At 46.2% G+C, this 15,729-nt stretch overlaps 1 protein-coding gene across 3 annotated transcripts in view; it reads left to right on the top strand.

The window, feature by feature from the left end:
• WDR19 (WD repeat domain 19) overlaps positions 1 to 15,729 on the top strand; it is a 126,144-nt gene that overhangs the window by 70,749 nt on the left and 39,666 nt on the right. For all 3 annotated transcript variants that reach the window (XR_004375114.2, XM_032790709.2, XM_032790700.2), the window contains exons 22-27: positions 15 to 161; positions 248 to 330; positions 1,893 to 1,976; positions 10,438 to 10,584; positions 13,051 to 13,175; positions 14,508 to 14,620. Coding sequence is in view for 2 of the 3 variants with exons in the window: in XM_032790709.2 (XP_032646600.1) it covers positions 15 to 161; positions 248 to 330; positions 1,893 to 1,976; positions 10,438 to 10,584; positions 13,051 to 13,175; positions 14,508 to 14,620 (699 nt within the window). In the remaining variant the exon portion in view is untranslated. The remainder of the gene's footprint in view (positions 1 to 14; positions 162 to 247; positions 331 to 1,892; positions 1,977 to 10,437; positions 10,585 to 13,050; positions 13,176 to 14,507; positions 14,621 to 15,729) is intronic.

Raw genomic sequence — 15,729 nt, 5'->3', positions numbered from 1 at the left:
CTTTTGATCGCCAGTACCAGGAACATGATGAAGCTTGCCTAGCTGGAGTGGCTCAGATGTCCATTCGAATGGGAGACATTCGTCGAGGGGTTAATCAAGCCATTAAACACCCTAGCAGGCTACTAAAGAGAGACTGTGGAGCCATTCTGGAGAGTATGAAGGTATCCATAGTAATAGAGAGAGCATTAATAACATGAATTCACAGTCTACAAATAAATTAAAATGTGTATAATTTTCATTATTGTAGCAATTTTCAGAAGCCGCCCAGCTATATGAAAAGGGGCAGTATTACGACAAAGCAGCATCAGTATATATCCGCTGTAAAAATTGGTAAGTGCAGCTTTAGTGCATATTTACATTCCTTGAAAAATAGGTTATATTGTAGTGCCCTTTGAAAAGGAATAGAAGTCCCTGATCATCTTGTTTAATCAGACACATAGTTCACATGACAGTCTACTGACTCTTTTCTTGGGGACTAAGTCAAGTATGATTTACATTCTGAATCTTCAGAAACACAGGTTGATGTAAATCAAAACTTCTAGTGCTAACGAAGCCAATTCAATCAGGGTGGATGTGGCCCATTCCCAGCAGTCAACAAGAAGGTGTGAGTATCAACAGAGGGGAAGAAAAAATGTGGTAGTGACTCAGCCACTCCCAGTCTTTATTCAGCCTAATTTGATGGTGTCAAGTTTGCATATTAATTCCAGTTCTGAATAAAGGCTTGAATAAAGACTGGGAGTGGCTGAGTTAAGTACAAAAATAATTTTCCCTCTGTTGATGCTCACACCTTATTGTCAACTCTAGGGAATGGGCCACATCCACCCTAATGGAATTGGCCTCGTTAGCACTGACCCCCCCACTTGATAAGGCAGCTCCCATCTTTTCATGTGCTGTATATTTATATGTACCTACTGAATTTTTCACTCTAGGCATCTGATGAAGTGGGTTATAGCCCACAAAAGCTTATGCCCAAATAAATTTGTTAGTCTCTAAGGTGCCACAAGGACTCCTCATTGTTTTAGCATCGTATGGCTGTTCAGTGTCGTTTTCAAAATGAACTTGGCCCTTGTCCAGTTCCTAGGGAGCAGGTGTTTACATAATAGAATTGCCACCATAATTGGACTCCTCTTAGCAATCTCTGCAGAGCAAACAATAATTGAATTGGTAGAACGACAGATGTACCTTTTCCTCATGAGCTAGTTCCTCCAGGTCAGAATTGAGACACATTGGGGTAGTACAGGGAAAGCTTGCATTGCTGTCATCAGTACTGTGCCTTTTCTGTGAATAAATGAGCGTATGGCAGAGTCCAGAGTGGTCTGTCTGGCACTCCTCACAAATAGAAACTACAGACCAGATCCACTAAAGTATTTAGTTATGTAAGTTCCACTGATTTCTAAATACTTAAATACCTGTGAAGATTGGGGCCTACGATCACATCCAAAATTAAAACAAGGAAGAAATGATATTCTATTTCTGTAAGGCCCGTTTATATTGTCAGAGCAGCATAACATGGCCCGAAAATGCACAGTAACCAATTACTAGTTTTTAGATGTGTAGCAAGTACATATTTTTGAAAACTTTGAAGCTCTTTCAAAGCTTCTCTTGTATATAGCAGAAGACAGCATATTTGTAATGCAAAATATCATGATTAATTTCCTTGTTCATTTAAATGAAAATGAGATCACCTTTACATGCTAAATTTTTTTGTCTTAATTATTACTAAAGAATAAGATCATGTTGTTGCTGGTATTCATACTGCACACGTTTTGTAAGTCCCTTTTTCTTCTCTCTCGAGTATTTCTATAAATATCCATATACTTTATTTGGTGAAGACAAATTAAAAAGAAAGATCATCTTTGTTATTTGATTACTTTATTCTCTTTGTTTTCTAGGGCAAAGGTTGGTGAGCTTCTCCCTTGCGTATCATCTCCAAAGATTCACCTACAGTACGCCAAGGCAAAAGAAGCAGATGGCAGGTAGTGTTTAATTTCCAGAATCAAATAGCCAAGGGTTTAAAGCTACAGTATGTTAATATTCACAGTTTTATTCATAAAAAAATTAGTATATCTAGTGACTACATATTTGTGGAAAAATATAAAAATCAAGTGTTATGCAAACATCTTGAAAGTAGACAAAGATTATGTTGCTGATTAGGAAACAAATAGTTCTGATAGATTATCCTAGGGTTAAACTTTAAAAAGCTGTTTTTAAAAAAGTAGCATTAAAGCTGTTAAGTACTGTAGCTTTGTTCAGTGGTGCTGATGTGCTGAAGTTTATTTTTCTTCTAAAGACGACTCCTGAGTTTTTATAAAAAGCTATGATTAGTCATCACAGTCTGTGAGACAAACAGTTTTTACTTTTTAAAATAAATTACAGTAGCACTGTTTGTAATAATTAGGTCTCCAAATTTACCTTCATTGTGAACTCAACTGTAAGAAGCGAGTGAAGTTCATAAAATGTCACAATAACTTATAACAATAAACATCAAACATCAATAAACATTGATGTGAAAAAGTGGAAAGAGAGACAAAAAAGCCTGTTGATTATAATTCAAGGACTGTGTTCAGCTCATGCCTAGTAAACAAGAAAATTGGTGTGTTGGAAATTAGAGCTAACTGATGATCAAAATATTGAGAGGATGGGCTTTTCTGCCATCACTCCCCTTTTGAAGTCCTTAAAAGAGAAAACTTTTGGGGGAAATTCAGGAGGAAGAAGCTATTTGCCAGCAACTGCTGCAGCAGGCTTTACCATCGTGGCTGCCAATGTCTCTTGATCTATTGTAACACTGTGGGGCTCTCTTATCCTGATCCTGAGAAAGATGCTGACCAGATTGGGTCAGAGAGGGGGATTCAGATGACATTACCAGCTCCAACTAAATTCAAAATGCTACCTGCGATGTGAGACTCTCCCTGTCTCTCACATGTGCGCGCTCACACACAGTGTCTTCTTTCTTCAAATCCACCCTCCCCCACACACATTTCTTCTCTTTCCTGTCCCTCTGCTTTTACCTTCTGTTTAATAAGAGTCTGGCTTAGCCAGGCAAGACTATATTTGTAACATTGCTGTTACCCTGTGACCAGAAAGAGGTAATAAAAAGCAATGCCCTAAAGATGGTGGTACAAGTTTGCCAGATCTCGCGGTGACTATTAAGACAGTGAGGCATATCCCCTCCCCGCGCAGCAGTGCGGTTGCAGGTAGGAGTCAACACCAGACACAAAAGCTGCATTTTTCTATCTTCGCTGTTCTTTTCTCTTCCCACTTGTGTGTGTCTTGTGTTGTCTTCTAGGAAGCAGAATTGGACTTTAACAGCAACAGCAACCACAACAGCTCAACTCATATCTTTTCATTTCCCCAAAAGGACAGTTATTACCAACATTATTACCACATGAGAGACTGTCAAACAAGTGGTTTTTTCCTTCTAAAAACTCTCTAGCTAAAGGCAAAGGAAACAAGGAATGTTGTTAAAATGAAAGCCTTAGGCCTGGTCTACACTACGCGTTTAAACCGAATTTAGCAGCATTAAACCGATTTAACCCTGCACCCATCCACACAACAAGGCCCTTTATATCGATATAAAGAGCTCTTAAACTGGTTTCTGTACTCCTCCTCGACCAGAGGAGTAGTGCTGAAATCAGTATTGCCATGTCGGATTAGGGTTGGTGTGGCCGCAAATAGACAGTATTGGCCTCCGGGCGGTATCCCACAGTGCACCATTGTGACCACTCTGGAAAGCAATCTGAACTCGGATGCACTGGCCAGGTAGACAGGAAAAGCCCCGCGAACTTTTGAATTTCATTTCCTGTTTGCCCAGCATGGAGCTCTGATCAGCACGGGTGGCGTTGCAGTCCCAAATCCAAAAAGAGCGCATGGACTTAGCGGAGATACTGGATCTGATCGCTGTATGGGGAGACAAACTGTTCTAAATCAGAGCCTCCGTTACAGAAGATGGAAATGCAAAGCATTTGAAAAAAATCTCCAGGCTATGACAGGCAGAGGCCACAGCACAGTGCTGCGTGACAAGCGTAACGGAAAGCCAAAGAATCAAATAGACGCTCATGGAGGGGGTACTGAGGACTCCAGCTATCCCACAGTCCCCGCAGTCTCTGAAAAGCATTTGCATTCTTGACTGAGCTCCCAATGCATTGGAATCTCAACCCAGAATTCCAATGGGCGGGGGAGACTGCGGGAACTATGGGATAGCTAGGGTCTAGCTACCCATAGTGCAACTCTCCAGAAATCGACGCTAGCCTTGCTACATGGACGCACACCGCCGAATTATTGTGCTTTGTGTGGCTGCATGCACTCGACTTTATACAATCTGTTTTACAAAACCAGTTTATGTAAAATTGGAACAATCCCGTAGTGTAGACATACCTTTACTTAATACTTTACGTTTTAAATGCTTTAACTGTTTTCTTTTGTTTTCTGTATCTTTAATAAAAGGTTATAAGACTTCAGTTTTATAGTTGCAATGGTACTAAGCAGGCTGGGGTCTCTATTCCAAACCTGAATCTTGTTTAACACTATTTAATGTTGGATAGTAACAACGTCCTGTTAATACCTTTCTTTGACTATTTCAGCTTATTTATTCCTATCTAAATTAATATAATGCACCTCATTTACACTAGAGACAGGGACAGTCTTTGCTAATTATTGATTAATGTTTAGATAAGCAAACACAAAAGCAAGGATACTTAATCACAAAAATTAAGTTTTTGCTAATTGTAATATACAAATAAATATACTGCAGAATATCTTGTGAAAATAACCAAGTCTTAGTATTATGAGGAGTCCACTGCAGTGCTCTTCCGCTAAATATTTGCTGTGATGTGAGCAGAGGCCACTATTTTTATGCCAGTAATACAATGTGTGAATGAGGAAGGTCCTATTGTAACTTGTTTGACTAGGGCAGGGGTCGGCAACCTTTCAGAAGTGGTGTGCCAAGTCTTCAATTATTCACTCTGATTTAAGGTTTCACGTGCCAATAATACATTTTAATGTTTTTAGAAGGTCTCTTTCTATAAGTCTATAATATATAACTAAACTATTGTATGTAAAGTAAATAAGGTTTTTAAAATGTTTAAGAAGCTTAATTTAAAATTAAATTAAAATGCAGAGCCCCCCAGACCAGTGGCCAGGCCCTGGGCAGTGTAAGTGCCACTGAAAATCAACTCGTGTGCCGCCTTTGGCACGCATGCCATAGATTGCCTACCCCGGACTAGGGGAGAAAAGAGAATGGGAGTTCTTTTTTGAGTGATTGCTCATGTGTATTCCACAATATGTGGCATGCTCGCCATGTGCACCGGTGCAGGAAGTTTTTCCCCTAGCAGTACCCATAGGGGAGCGCCACAGTGACTCCTGGAGTGGCTCCTCTATGGCGGTGGTATAAGGGGCGCTGCACGTTTCCCCCACCCTCAGTTCCTTCTTGCCACCAGTGAAGGTGCATTGGAACTGCTCTGCTCCAGTTTATCTGCATCTTTCCTCTAGATCGCTGTAGAAAGCCTTTGCTGATCAGTGACCCTCACCAAAGTTGCTTGAAGTGTTTGGGAGAAGCCCACATTAGTGATAAGTGTTTTGGCCCTTGCAATGGTCTCCAAGCCGCCAAAATTGGACTTGGCACCAAGTTCAGCGGCATCAGTGCAAAGTGCACCTTTGGGACTGGCCTTCCAGTCCCGGTCACAGTCCCGGTACCGGCTAAGAAGCAGAGGGAACACCTGGGGAGAGGACATTCCCTGACATCCCGTGTGGGAAAGGGAAAGTCTGGGGAAGAGCATAGACCCTTGTGGGGCAGAAAGTCTCTGGAGCCCAGCCAGACACCTATGCCAGCCAGCCTTCCTAGGAATGCACTGGCCACCCCAAGTAGTGGCAGAGGCCCCAGCACCTGGAAATCCCGTCCATGCTAGTGCCCCCGACATCCCGCCAAGACATGGTTATATCCAGGGGGAAGCCAGCACTGGGATCCATGCCATGATCTCCATCTGTGCAGCATCACTCCCTGGCACCGCAGGAGTTGACGTCAAAGTGACAATCTCTGGGGATGTGCTTCCGACCTGCCCAGACCGACCAAAGTTCCTAGCACCATTCACGGGACTCTCAGCACCTGTTCCCTGTGGGATGGCACTGCTCTCCTGATGGCCAACACGGCTTCAGCGTGCCAATGACTCTGGTCTCTGGACAGAAGATGTCGTTTCCCAGGATGAGGGACTCCATTGGGGCCCTGGTGAAGTCTGCACCGATTGTCTGGGTCGAGGCAGTGCTCCCCTCCATTCCATTCCCAGTCGCCAGACTCACAGCACTAATCTCAGAGCACTAGGCATCAATTACTGGGTCACAGTCACTGATTCACCGAGCTCCGTCACCGATCCGCGGCAGACGGCTACAGGGCTCGGCTTTCTGGTACCAGTCCCCCTGCTGCAGACATCAGGATAGCAGGCACGGAGAGGACTTCAAGACCGCATCAGCACCGCAGTGGTCTCCAAGACAAGACCTTACCTCCTCCAAGCTTGAGGGGGAAACTGGTGTCTTGGGCCAAGCACACCCAACCAAATCGTGGGGGGGGGGGCGCTCCCCCCGGGGCGCTCCCCCAGGGCCACTGCCTGGTACATGGCCGGTGGCCTGCCCCTTGCCAGTTTTGGAATCAATGGAGGTTTCCCCAGGCATCAGAGACCATCATGCAGTGCCCTGCATCAGAGAGGAGGTCAGTGGGGTCTGAACAGGGTGCGCCAGGAACCTCCCCCAGCCTCAGTGGATGCCACCTAAGTGGAGGATGCAGAGCCAACCCCTCCTCCCATCCTCGCCTCCTTGTCATCCTTGCCGACAAAGCAGTGGCAGGACCATCCCAGAGAGTGCCGCAGGACGATGCCAAGGCACACCAGGAGCTGCTGAAGAGGGTGGTAGCGAACCTGGAGCTGGAGACAGAGGAGTTGGTGGAACCCTCGGACGGCTTGTTTGACATCTTGGCTGCAGTGGCCCCATCCAGGTTGGTTACTCCCCATTCATGAAGGGGTGGTGAAGCTGATAAAAACTTTGTGGCAAACCCCATCCTCTCTCCTGCCCATTTCCAAGCAGGCAGAGAAAAAGTATTACCTCCCCACGAAAGGGTTTGAATACTTATATTCTCACCCATCTCTGAACTTTCTAGTGGTCTCAGTGGTCAGTGAGAGAGAGAGAGAAGGGCAACCAGGCCCAACTCCCCAAATAAGGATGACAAAATGCTTGATTTATTCGGAAGAAAAGTTTATTCATCTGCCAGCCACCAATTGTGTGTGGCAAACCGTCAGGCCTTACTCAGGAGGTATGATTTCAGTGTGTGGCAGTAAATATCGAAGTTTTCAGACTCATTACTGAGGAGTCCACGCAAGAGTTCCTTGCCATCCTAGATGAGGGGAAAACTAGCAAGGGCCTCCCTTCAGGCTGCCTTGGATGTGGTGGACTCGGCTGTGAGACCCATAGCAACAACTGTGTCCATGACATGGGCATCGTGGCTGATGTCCTCTGGGCTGTTGACAGAGGCTCAGATCTCGATCTAGGACCTCCCTTTTGATGGGTTGGCCCTGTTCGCAGAACAGACAGACACGAGGTTGCATGGGTTTAAGGATTCTAGGGCTACCCTACATTCCCTAGGCTTATATACACCAGCCACCCTAGAAAGAAGTTCAAACCGCAGCAACCCCGTAGACCAAATGGTCAAGCCAGACCAGAGCCCTACCACAAGAAGGGCAGGGACTATAAGCACCATCAAGGCCAACAATTGGGCCCTGCCTCTCACTTGTCAGTTTACATTCCGGCCAGGCACCACCTGGACAGAGTCCTCACAATTCTTCTGCAAGTGCTTACAACTCTGAAATGGTGATCAAACCCAGTAAACATTTCTGAAGGAACACCCTCTACAACCCCAAAACCCACAAAGATGCTAGTGTCGGACATGTCCGACATAGCTGGGGGGACCCACCTTGGATCGCTGAAAATCCAGGGGTTGTGGTCCTGGGAGGAGCTCACACTACGCGCGCAAATGTCAGGGAGCTCAGAGGCATCCATTTGGCTTTGAGGTGTCCTTCCTTGACTATCCCATCAAGTGGTTCAGGTGTTGACTGACAATACAGCCATCATGTTCTATGTCAACAGACAATGAGGAGTGAGGTTTTCGGCTCTTTGCCAAGAAGCTGTCCAGCTCTGGGAGTTCTGTATCCAGCACGGCATACACATCAAGGTGATACATCTCCTCGGTGTCCGAAACACACTGGCAAATTGCCTCGGCAGGGTGTTCTGTTCTCACCACAAGTGGTCCCTCCACAAGGAGATTGTCAAAATGATCTTCCAGAGGTGGTATAAACTCCAAGTGGACCTGTTTGCCACCAGGTGGAACAGGAAATGCCACTGGTTTTGCTCCCTCTAAGGACTTTTTTCCTGTCCTGGGCAGACGACCTGATGTACGCCTTCCCACCAATACCTCTTATCCGCAGGACCCTCCTGAAACTAAAGCGAGACAAAGCCAGGGTCGCCATGATCACCCCAGCATGGCCCCGCCAGCATTGATTTGGCATGCTCATGGACTTTGTGTCAGCGCCCCCATTGATGCTTCCCAACCACCCAGATCTGCTCTCTCCGCAGGAGGTTACGCAGCCAAACCTCACCCCACTCCACCTCTCAGCGTGATGCTGCGTGACTGAACCCAGAAGAGCAGGCCTGCTCTACTCAAGTCCAGAGAGTGCTGCTGGAAAGTAGAAATCCCTCTACTAGAGTAACTTACCTGGCAAAATGGAAATGCTTCTCCTTCTAGGTGTTGGAGCAAGGGATCTCCCTGACCCAGTAGTCCCTGCAGTCCATTCTAGACTACCTGCTTCATTTAAAGCATCAGGGCCTAGCCTTCTCCTTGATCAAGGTGCACCTGGCAGCCATTTCAGCCTTCCAGGGCAGATCAGTGTTCTCACATGAGATGACGATCAAGTTCCTTAAGGGTCTGGAAAGGCTCTTTCCCGCAGTCCGGAACCCAGTACCCCAGTGGGACCTCAATCTAGACCTTTCTAGGCTCACTGGCCCTCCCTTTCAAGCTGTTAGCCTCCTGCTTTCTTTCACATCTGTTATGGAAAGTTACCTTCCGTGTGACTATCACTTCAGCAAGAGGGGTCTCCGAGGTTAAGGCCCTTACATCAGTGTACTAAAAGGACAAGGTTCAGTTGTATGCCCGCCCAGCTTTCCTGCCGAAGGTGGTGTCAATTTTCCATATTAACCAGGACATATTTCTCCCCGTTTTTTGCCTGGAGCCTGGCGCGTTGAACGAGGAGAGGCGTATGCACACCTTTGACGTCAGGTGGGTTCTGGCCTTTTCCTTAGAGCGTACTAAGTCCTTCCGTAAATCGACTCAATTGTTCATCGCAATGGCCGACAGAAAGGCCTCTTGGTATCTTCTTAAAGGCTTTTGTTTTGGATTACCACTTGCATTCGCACTTGTTATGAACTGGCACAAGTTGTATCTCCGCAGATAGTGATGGCTTATTCGACCAGAGCTCAGGCATGATTGGCAGCCTTCCCTGGCGCAAGTCCCTATCCAGGATACCTACAGGGCCACAACATTGTCATTGGTGCATACCTTCTCGACCCACTATGCCATCACCCAGCAGGCTAGAGGTGAGGCTGGCTTTGACAGAGCTGTGTTGCAATCGACACAGCCATGAACTCCTACCCACCTCCGGGGATGCTGCTTGAGAGTCACCTAACATGGAAAGGTCATGAGCAATCACGCAAACAGAAAAAAACAGTTACTAACCTTTGTTAACTGTTGTTCTTCGAGATGTGTTGCTCATGTCCATTCCATGACCCGGCCTCCTTCCCCACTGTTGGAGTTCCGGCAAGAAGGAACTGAGGGAGGGAGAGAGTGCCCCTTACACCGACACATATGTGCACCACACCAGAGGGCGTCAGAGCTGCTCCCCTATGGATACCACTGAGGGAAAAACTTCTGGCACAGGTGCATGTGGCGAGCACACACACCTAACATGGAATGGACATGAGCAACCCATCTTGAAGAACAACAATTAACAAAAGTTAGTAACCGTTTTTTCCTCTTGTTAAATGTTGAATAGTAGCTATTATTCAAAACCAGTTTGACGTGGCTAACTTGCCAGTTTAGATGACTGTGGAGATACTCTCATAAAGTATGTAGACTGTTAATGCTGCTTGTCTTCTAAGGCGAGTCAAAAGATGGCATTGTATGAAGTGTTATCTGTCTTCCTACTGCCATTATCCATCCCAACAGAAGAAGAATTCAGAAGAGGTGTACATCTACTAAACCAATTGGCTAAACAAACAACAACTTGGTTTCACAGGATAACTTCTCAGGTGTAAAATGTCATGAATCTCTTGCACAGAATATTGTGAAGAGTTCTTAACAAAGCCAAGAAAGCTTGAATGTAAAACATGGGCATCATTATTTTGCAGATATAAGGAAGCGGTTGTGGCTTATGAGAATGCCAAACAATGGGACAATGTAATCCGGCTATATTTGGATCATCTTAACAATCCTGAAAAAGCTGTTAGTATTGTCAGGGAAACACAGTCTCTCGATGGAGCCAAAATGGTAGCCAGGTAATGCAGTACTATAGTTACATTAGATAGATTTACAAACCTAACTTTATTTCTTTATAACCTCTCATGCGATCGTCTTTCTTGTCTTCTTCTATATTTGTTGCCAAGTTCTAGAATTATGCTCAGTACACTAGAAGTGATTCAAAAATGAGGTGTAAATAGTAAACTGGGATGGGCAAACTTTTTGGCCCAAGGGTCACATCTAGGTGGGGAAATTGCATGCAGGGCCATGAATGTAGGGCAGGGGGTTGAGGTGCAGGGGTGTGTGGGAGGGAGTGCAGGGTGCAGCAGTGGGCTCAGGGCAGGGGGTTGGGGTGCAGCAGAGGCTCAGGGCAGCGGGTTGGGGTGCACAAGGCATGCAGCAGGGTCTCAAGCCAGAGGGTTGGGGTGCAGATGGGGTCTCAGGGCAGGGGATTGCGGTTCAGGAGAGGTGCGGGGGGTTGGGGTGCGGGATGCAGGAGGGGTTTGGGATGCGGGCTCTGGCCCCGCGCTGCTTACCTGGAGGGGCTCCAGGGTCACCGTGGGGCTAAAACTGGCTCCCTTCCTGCCTGCCTGCCCTGGCCCCATGCCATGCCATGCTGCTCCTGGAAGTGGCCAGCACCACATCCCCGGGTGGGGGGCACAGGGCTCCATGCGTTGTCCTCGCCTGCAGGTACCTCTCCTGAAGCTCCCATTGGCCATGGTTCCTCATTCCCGGCCCCCCATCTTCCCTGGGGTCGAAGGGACATGGTCCTGGCCACTTCCCGGAGTGCCACAGGACCCGCAGCGCCACGGGGCTGGCAATCCTGCAAGCCACATCCAAAGCCCTGACAGGCTGTATCCGGCCCGCGAGCCATAGTTTGCCCACCCCTGTAGTAATCTCTCTAGTCCATCCACAGAGAGGTTTCACTTTTACAAAGGGCTGTTCAGTTTTTTGGATATCTTCTCTATTAATTTGTTGATACATTCCAGTCTTCTGTTTGCTTTTCTTACTGGAGAAGTCTTAAGTTTTTGTCCATTCTTATCAAAAGATTCTTTTGCTTGATTCATGTCTTCTAGCTTGTAACCATGTAAAGCATAGTCCCTTTAGTTATTTTATTTATATTATATTCTGTTTTCCTCGTTACCTGGTGTCTGGGAGGGATATTCTTTTTTTATTTTATTTTGTATCGAGTATTTGAATTTATGGAGTGGGCACCCAGACCATAGAAGGGGCACCTCTAAGTTATTTTAATAAATCTGAATCTGTGTTTTTTTGTATAGTGCAACACTTCATAATCTCTGAGTTGAGCACTGAAAGGATTAATCACATGCTGGGGCCTTTTTTTTTTTTTCCCCCAAGCCTCTAGAATGCTCATGTTGGCACATCTGTAGCTTTATGTAGGGCCAAAGCTGGTGCTAGAGAGTTAAACTTTAAATGTGGAGACCGAGGGTGATATTCACTCATGGTGTTGAGGACCAGTGCAAGTCTCTTTGCACCATGTAAGCTCCAGGGGACTGTACAAGGTTAGTCAGCTGGGTAGCCAGACAAGCTGCCTATTGCATGCCATGGAGCTAGTCACTGTACTAGTCATTGCAGGACATATGTGGAAGGTGCCATCAGAGACAAAGGAAGTCCATGGGGACCACTTCCAGTTTGTGTTTATGCAGATCCAGTAGTCCTAGCATCCTGTAGAACCATTGCATTGGGGTTGTGGCTGCTACTGGAGCCCTGCATACTGACCTTGTGGGGGGCGGAGGGTATGTGACTGTATTTAATCACGACATCCTCCCTGCATTCTCAGGTTTCTACACAAGGGCAGTGAATTTCACTCTGAGTGCGTAATTTTGAATGTTCTCACTCTTGCATGCAGTCACATAAACAAACAAAAGCAGTAAATGTCCATTCAGTTCAAAGTGCCATGTATGGTTGCCTGGGTGCATATCAAGAACATCACACACTATTAAGAATGCATAATGAACATAATTGGACAGATGATGCGAAACAGTCCGAACTTCAGCTTTATTATTTTTAAAGCATATTTCAAAGGCAGTAGTCCTCACTGAGAGCCAGTGTCAAATTTTAAATGGAAAAAAGAGTACAGTATATGAAAATATCATTAGAAAAAGGCATCTGAAGAACACTTTTTGCATTTGAATGTCTCAAAATTGGCCAAATCGAAATTTATCAGTTTAACCAAAAAAAGTTCACTTTTTGCCTGTCAATAAACATACAAAATTTGATCCCAAATGATAGAATCTTTTAGAAAACTATAAACAAGCAAGCTTCAAATAGAAAAGCCTTCTCATCCATAATTATTACTAGAAATTAGTTTATCATAAGGTACGAGCATATGCTAATAGCAGCACACTAGAAGATTTAGAAGAATGATTTCATGGTCCCTCAGTTGCCACACTCATTACACAAGAGAGATTTTCTTTGGAAAACATTTGGAGTGTGTTTATTATGTTGTTTAACAAAAGTATTAATGTGTTTATTCTGATCAGATTCTTTCTGCAGTTGGGTGACTATGGTTCTGCCATCCAGTTTCTGGTTATGTCTAAGTGTAATAATGAAGCTTTCACACTGGCCCAACAGCACAATAAGATGGAGATTTATGCTGACATCATTGGTGAGAATTCTATTTTAATAATTTTATTTGGAATTCTTTAGCAATTTATGGCCTATTTGTGAAGTCTGTAACGATAATGTGCAGCTGTGTGAAATTTCACATCTCTTTGATCCATGGTCACCTACAGAATTCAGTTTTCTGCCTTATTAATAGTAGGAGGCAATGGAAAACTCACTGAACCATTTCACAGTTAAGCCATTTGACCATGCTAATAAATGACAAGGGTAATTACATTATAGTGTGTAAAACCTAAATTAAAAAACTGCTCCAGTAAGTCATTAGTAAGGCTGCAAGTTTGTTATGGATTCTGTGACTTCTGCAGCAGCTGGTGTACCTGGCTAAGGGGCAGCTCAGGCAGCCCCTGCACCAGGTGCACAAGCCACTGCTGAAGCAGTCTCGGGACACTTCCTCCTCCCTGAGCAGCAGAGTTTGGGTGTGGGAGGGGGCACTGGTTTGGGGCACGGGATGGAGTGAGGTGGGCTCTGGGCAGCACTTATGTGGGGGCTCCCCAGAAGCAGCAATATCTCTCTCCCTCAGCTGCTATGTGGAGGTGTGGCCAGGCAGCTCTGCATCCTGCCTCCGCCTTCAGGCACCACCCCCGCAGTTCCCATTGGCCATGGTTCCTAGCCAATGGGAGCTGTGAAGCCAGCGCGCTAGGCAGAGGCAGCATGCAGAGCTGCCTGGTCATGCCTCCGCCTAGCAGCTAAGCGAGAGGATGTCGCTGCTTCCAGGGAGCCCCCCAGGTAAGCACTACCCAGAGCCTGCCTCACCCCATCCTGTGCCCTTGCCCCCTCCTACACCCAAACTCTGCTACTGCTGGGGGTGGGAGGGCACAGAGCCAGGTCAGGAGTCTGCTGGTCCTGCCAATGCACCCCCAGCACCAGCAGAGGTTCTGGGTCATGCGCTGCCACCTGCACCCCCCAACACCAGCGGGGGTCCTGGGCCACATGCCACCGCACACCCCTGCCAGGACCTGGGCCGCCCTCCCCCTGCACCTGCGGTGCCCCCGGGAACCCTTCCCCTCTCCCCGCCCCGCAAGTTTTAGTCACAGGTATTTTTAGTAAAAGTCATGGACAGGTCACAGGCCATGATTGACCTGTCCGTGACTTTTATTAAAAGTACCCTTAGCCATTAGTCTTTTACCAAAGATCAAATGTGGCACATTAAGTAGGTATAAACTGTCCAAAACAGAAGTTATAAATCCAGCTGGCCCCTATTTTGTTTGAAAACCAAAAGCCAAAAATGTGAAATATATCGTTTGCCTCTTTGACGGGATCTATAAACCTTTGTTTCATGAGAAGAATTTTGCTCACGTTAGTGTCTGTGTTGCAGGTTCTGAGAATACCACCAATGAAGACTATCAGAGTATTGCACTATACTTTGAAGGAGAAAAAAAACATTTTCAGGCGGGCAAGTTCTTTTTGCTGTGCGGTCAATATGCCCGGGTTAGTATTCAGAGATAAAACAGCAATAGTATTTAAATGTGCATAGCACTGGTTGTGGAAAACACTGGATTCCAGGATTATTACACTTCCTACAGATCAGAAAAAATAGGCTTTTTATCTGCTTCCTCGTATTTCACATTGATGCAATCAGAAGAAAAAATATTACTGTCCTACCTACAACAAAACTTAGAGGAAATTATTTCTTCTATTAAATAGAAAATGAATAAAGGGTGTGTGCTATATATTATGTTATTCAGCTATGCACATAATTCTTATTGACAGCAGTAGAAGCTTCATATGGATCGTAGATCTAATATATCTCTAAGTGATACGTTAACATACCGTATATACTTGATCATAAGCCGGTTTGTTTATAAGCCGACCCCCTTAGATGGATAAGTAAAAATGGAAAATTTATATGGCCCATTTATAAGCCGACCCTATAATTCAGGAGTCAGCAAACTTTGGCTCCCAGACCATGAGGATAAGCCACTAGTGGGCAGAGATGGTTTGTTTACCTCGAGTGTCCGCAGGCACAGAGGTAAACCTAAGTAAACAAAGTGTCCCAGCGCACAAGCTGCTTACCCTGATGGGCCAGGACAGCAACTGGTGGGGAAATGTTTTGTGGGAGGAGAAGCTGGGGGTCAGGGGAGTAACCCCTGTGACCACCCACCATGTGACCCTACCCCGGGACCCCACACTCTTCCCATCCCATCCCTTCCCACCTTATCTGGGGAGGGCCAAGGGAGGATGTCTCTGTCCTGGCTGGAGCTGCTCCGGCAGGCTGGGCAGTGCAGCTGCAGCCTGCTCCAGCAGACCAGACCACGCTGCAGCATGTTCCAGCAGGCTGGGCTGGGTGGCGTAGCCACAGTGTGCTTCAGAGGGTGAGATGGTGCAGCCTCAGCCTGATCTGTAGGGCAGGGCCAAGCGATACAGCTGCGGCCTGCCAACCCGGGAGTTGCAGTTGCTTCAGAGGCTGAGGGGAGAGCAGTGTGGCCAGAAGCGGAGAGATTCTGGTCCCACCTCTTCCATTCTGGCTCTGCTGGCTATGCTGCCTCTCCTTGCTCCCTCTGTTGTGGGAAGGGGCTGTGTTCCAACTCTCCCTCTCT

The sequence above is a fragment of the Chelonoidis abingdonii genome, chromosome 5 (assembly GCF_003597395.2).
Source record: "Chelonoidis abingdonii isolate Lonesome George chromosome 5, CheloAbing_2.0, whole genome shotgun sequence".
Classification (NCBI taxonomy): Eukaryota; Metazoa; Chordata; order Testudines; family Testudinidae; genus Chelonoidis; species Chelonoidis abingdonii.
Note: the sequence above shows the minus strand (reverse complement) of the source record. Positions and strands in the feature narration are given on the sequence as shown.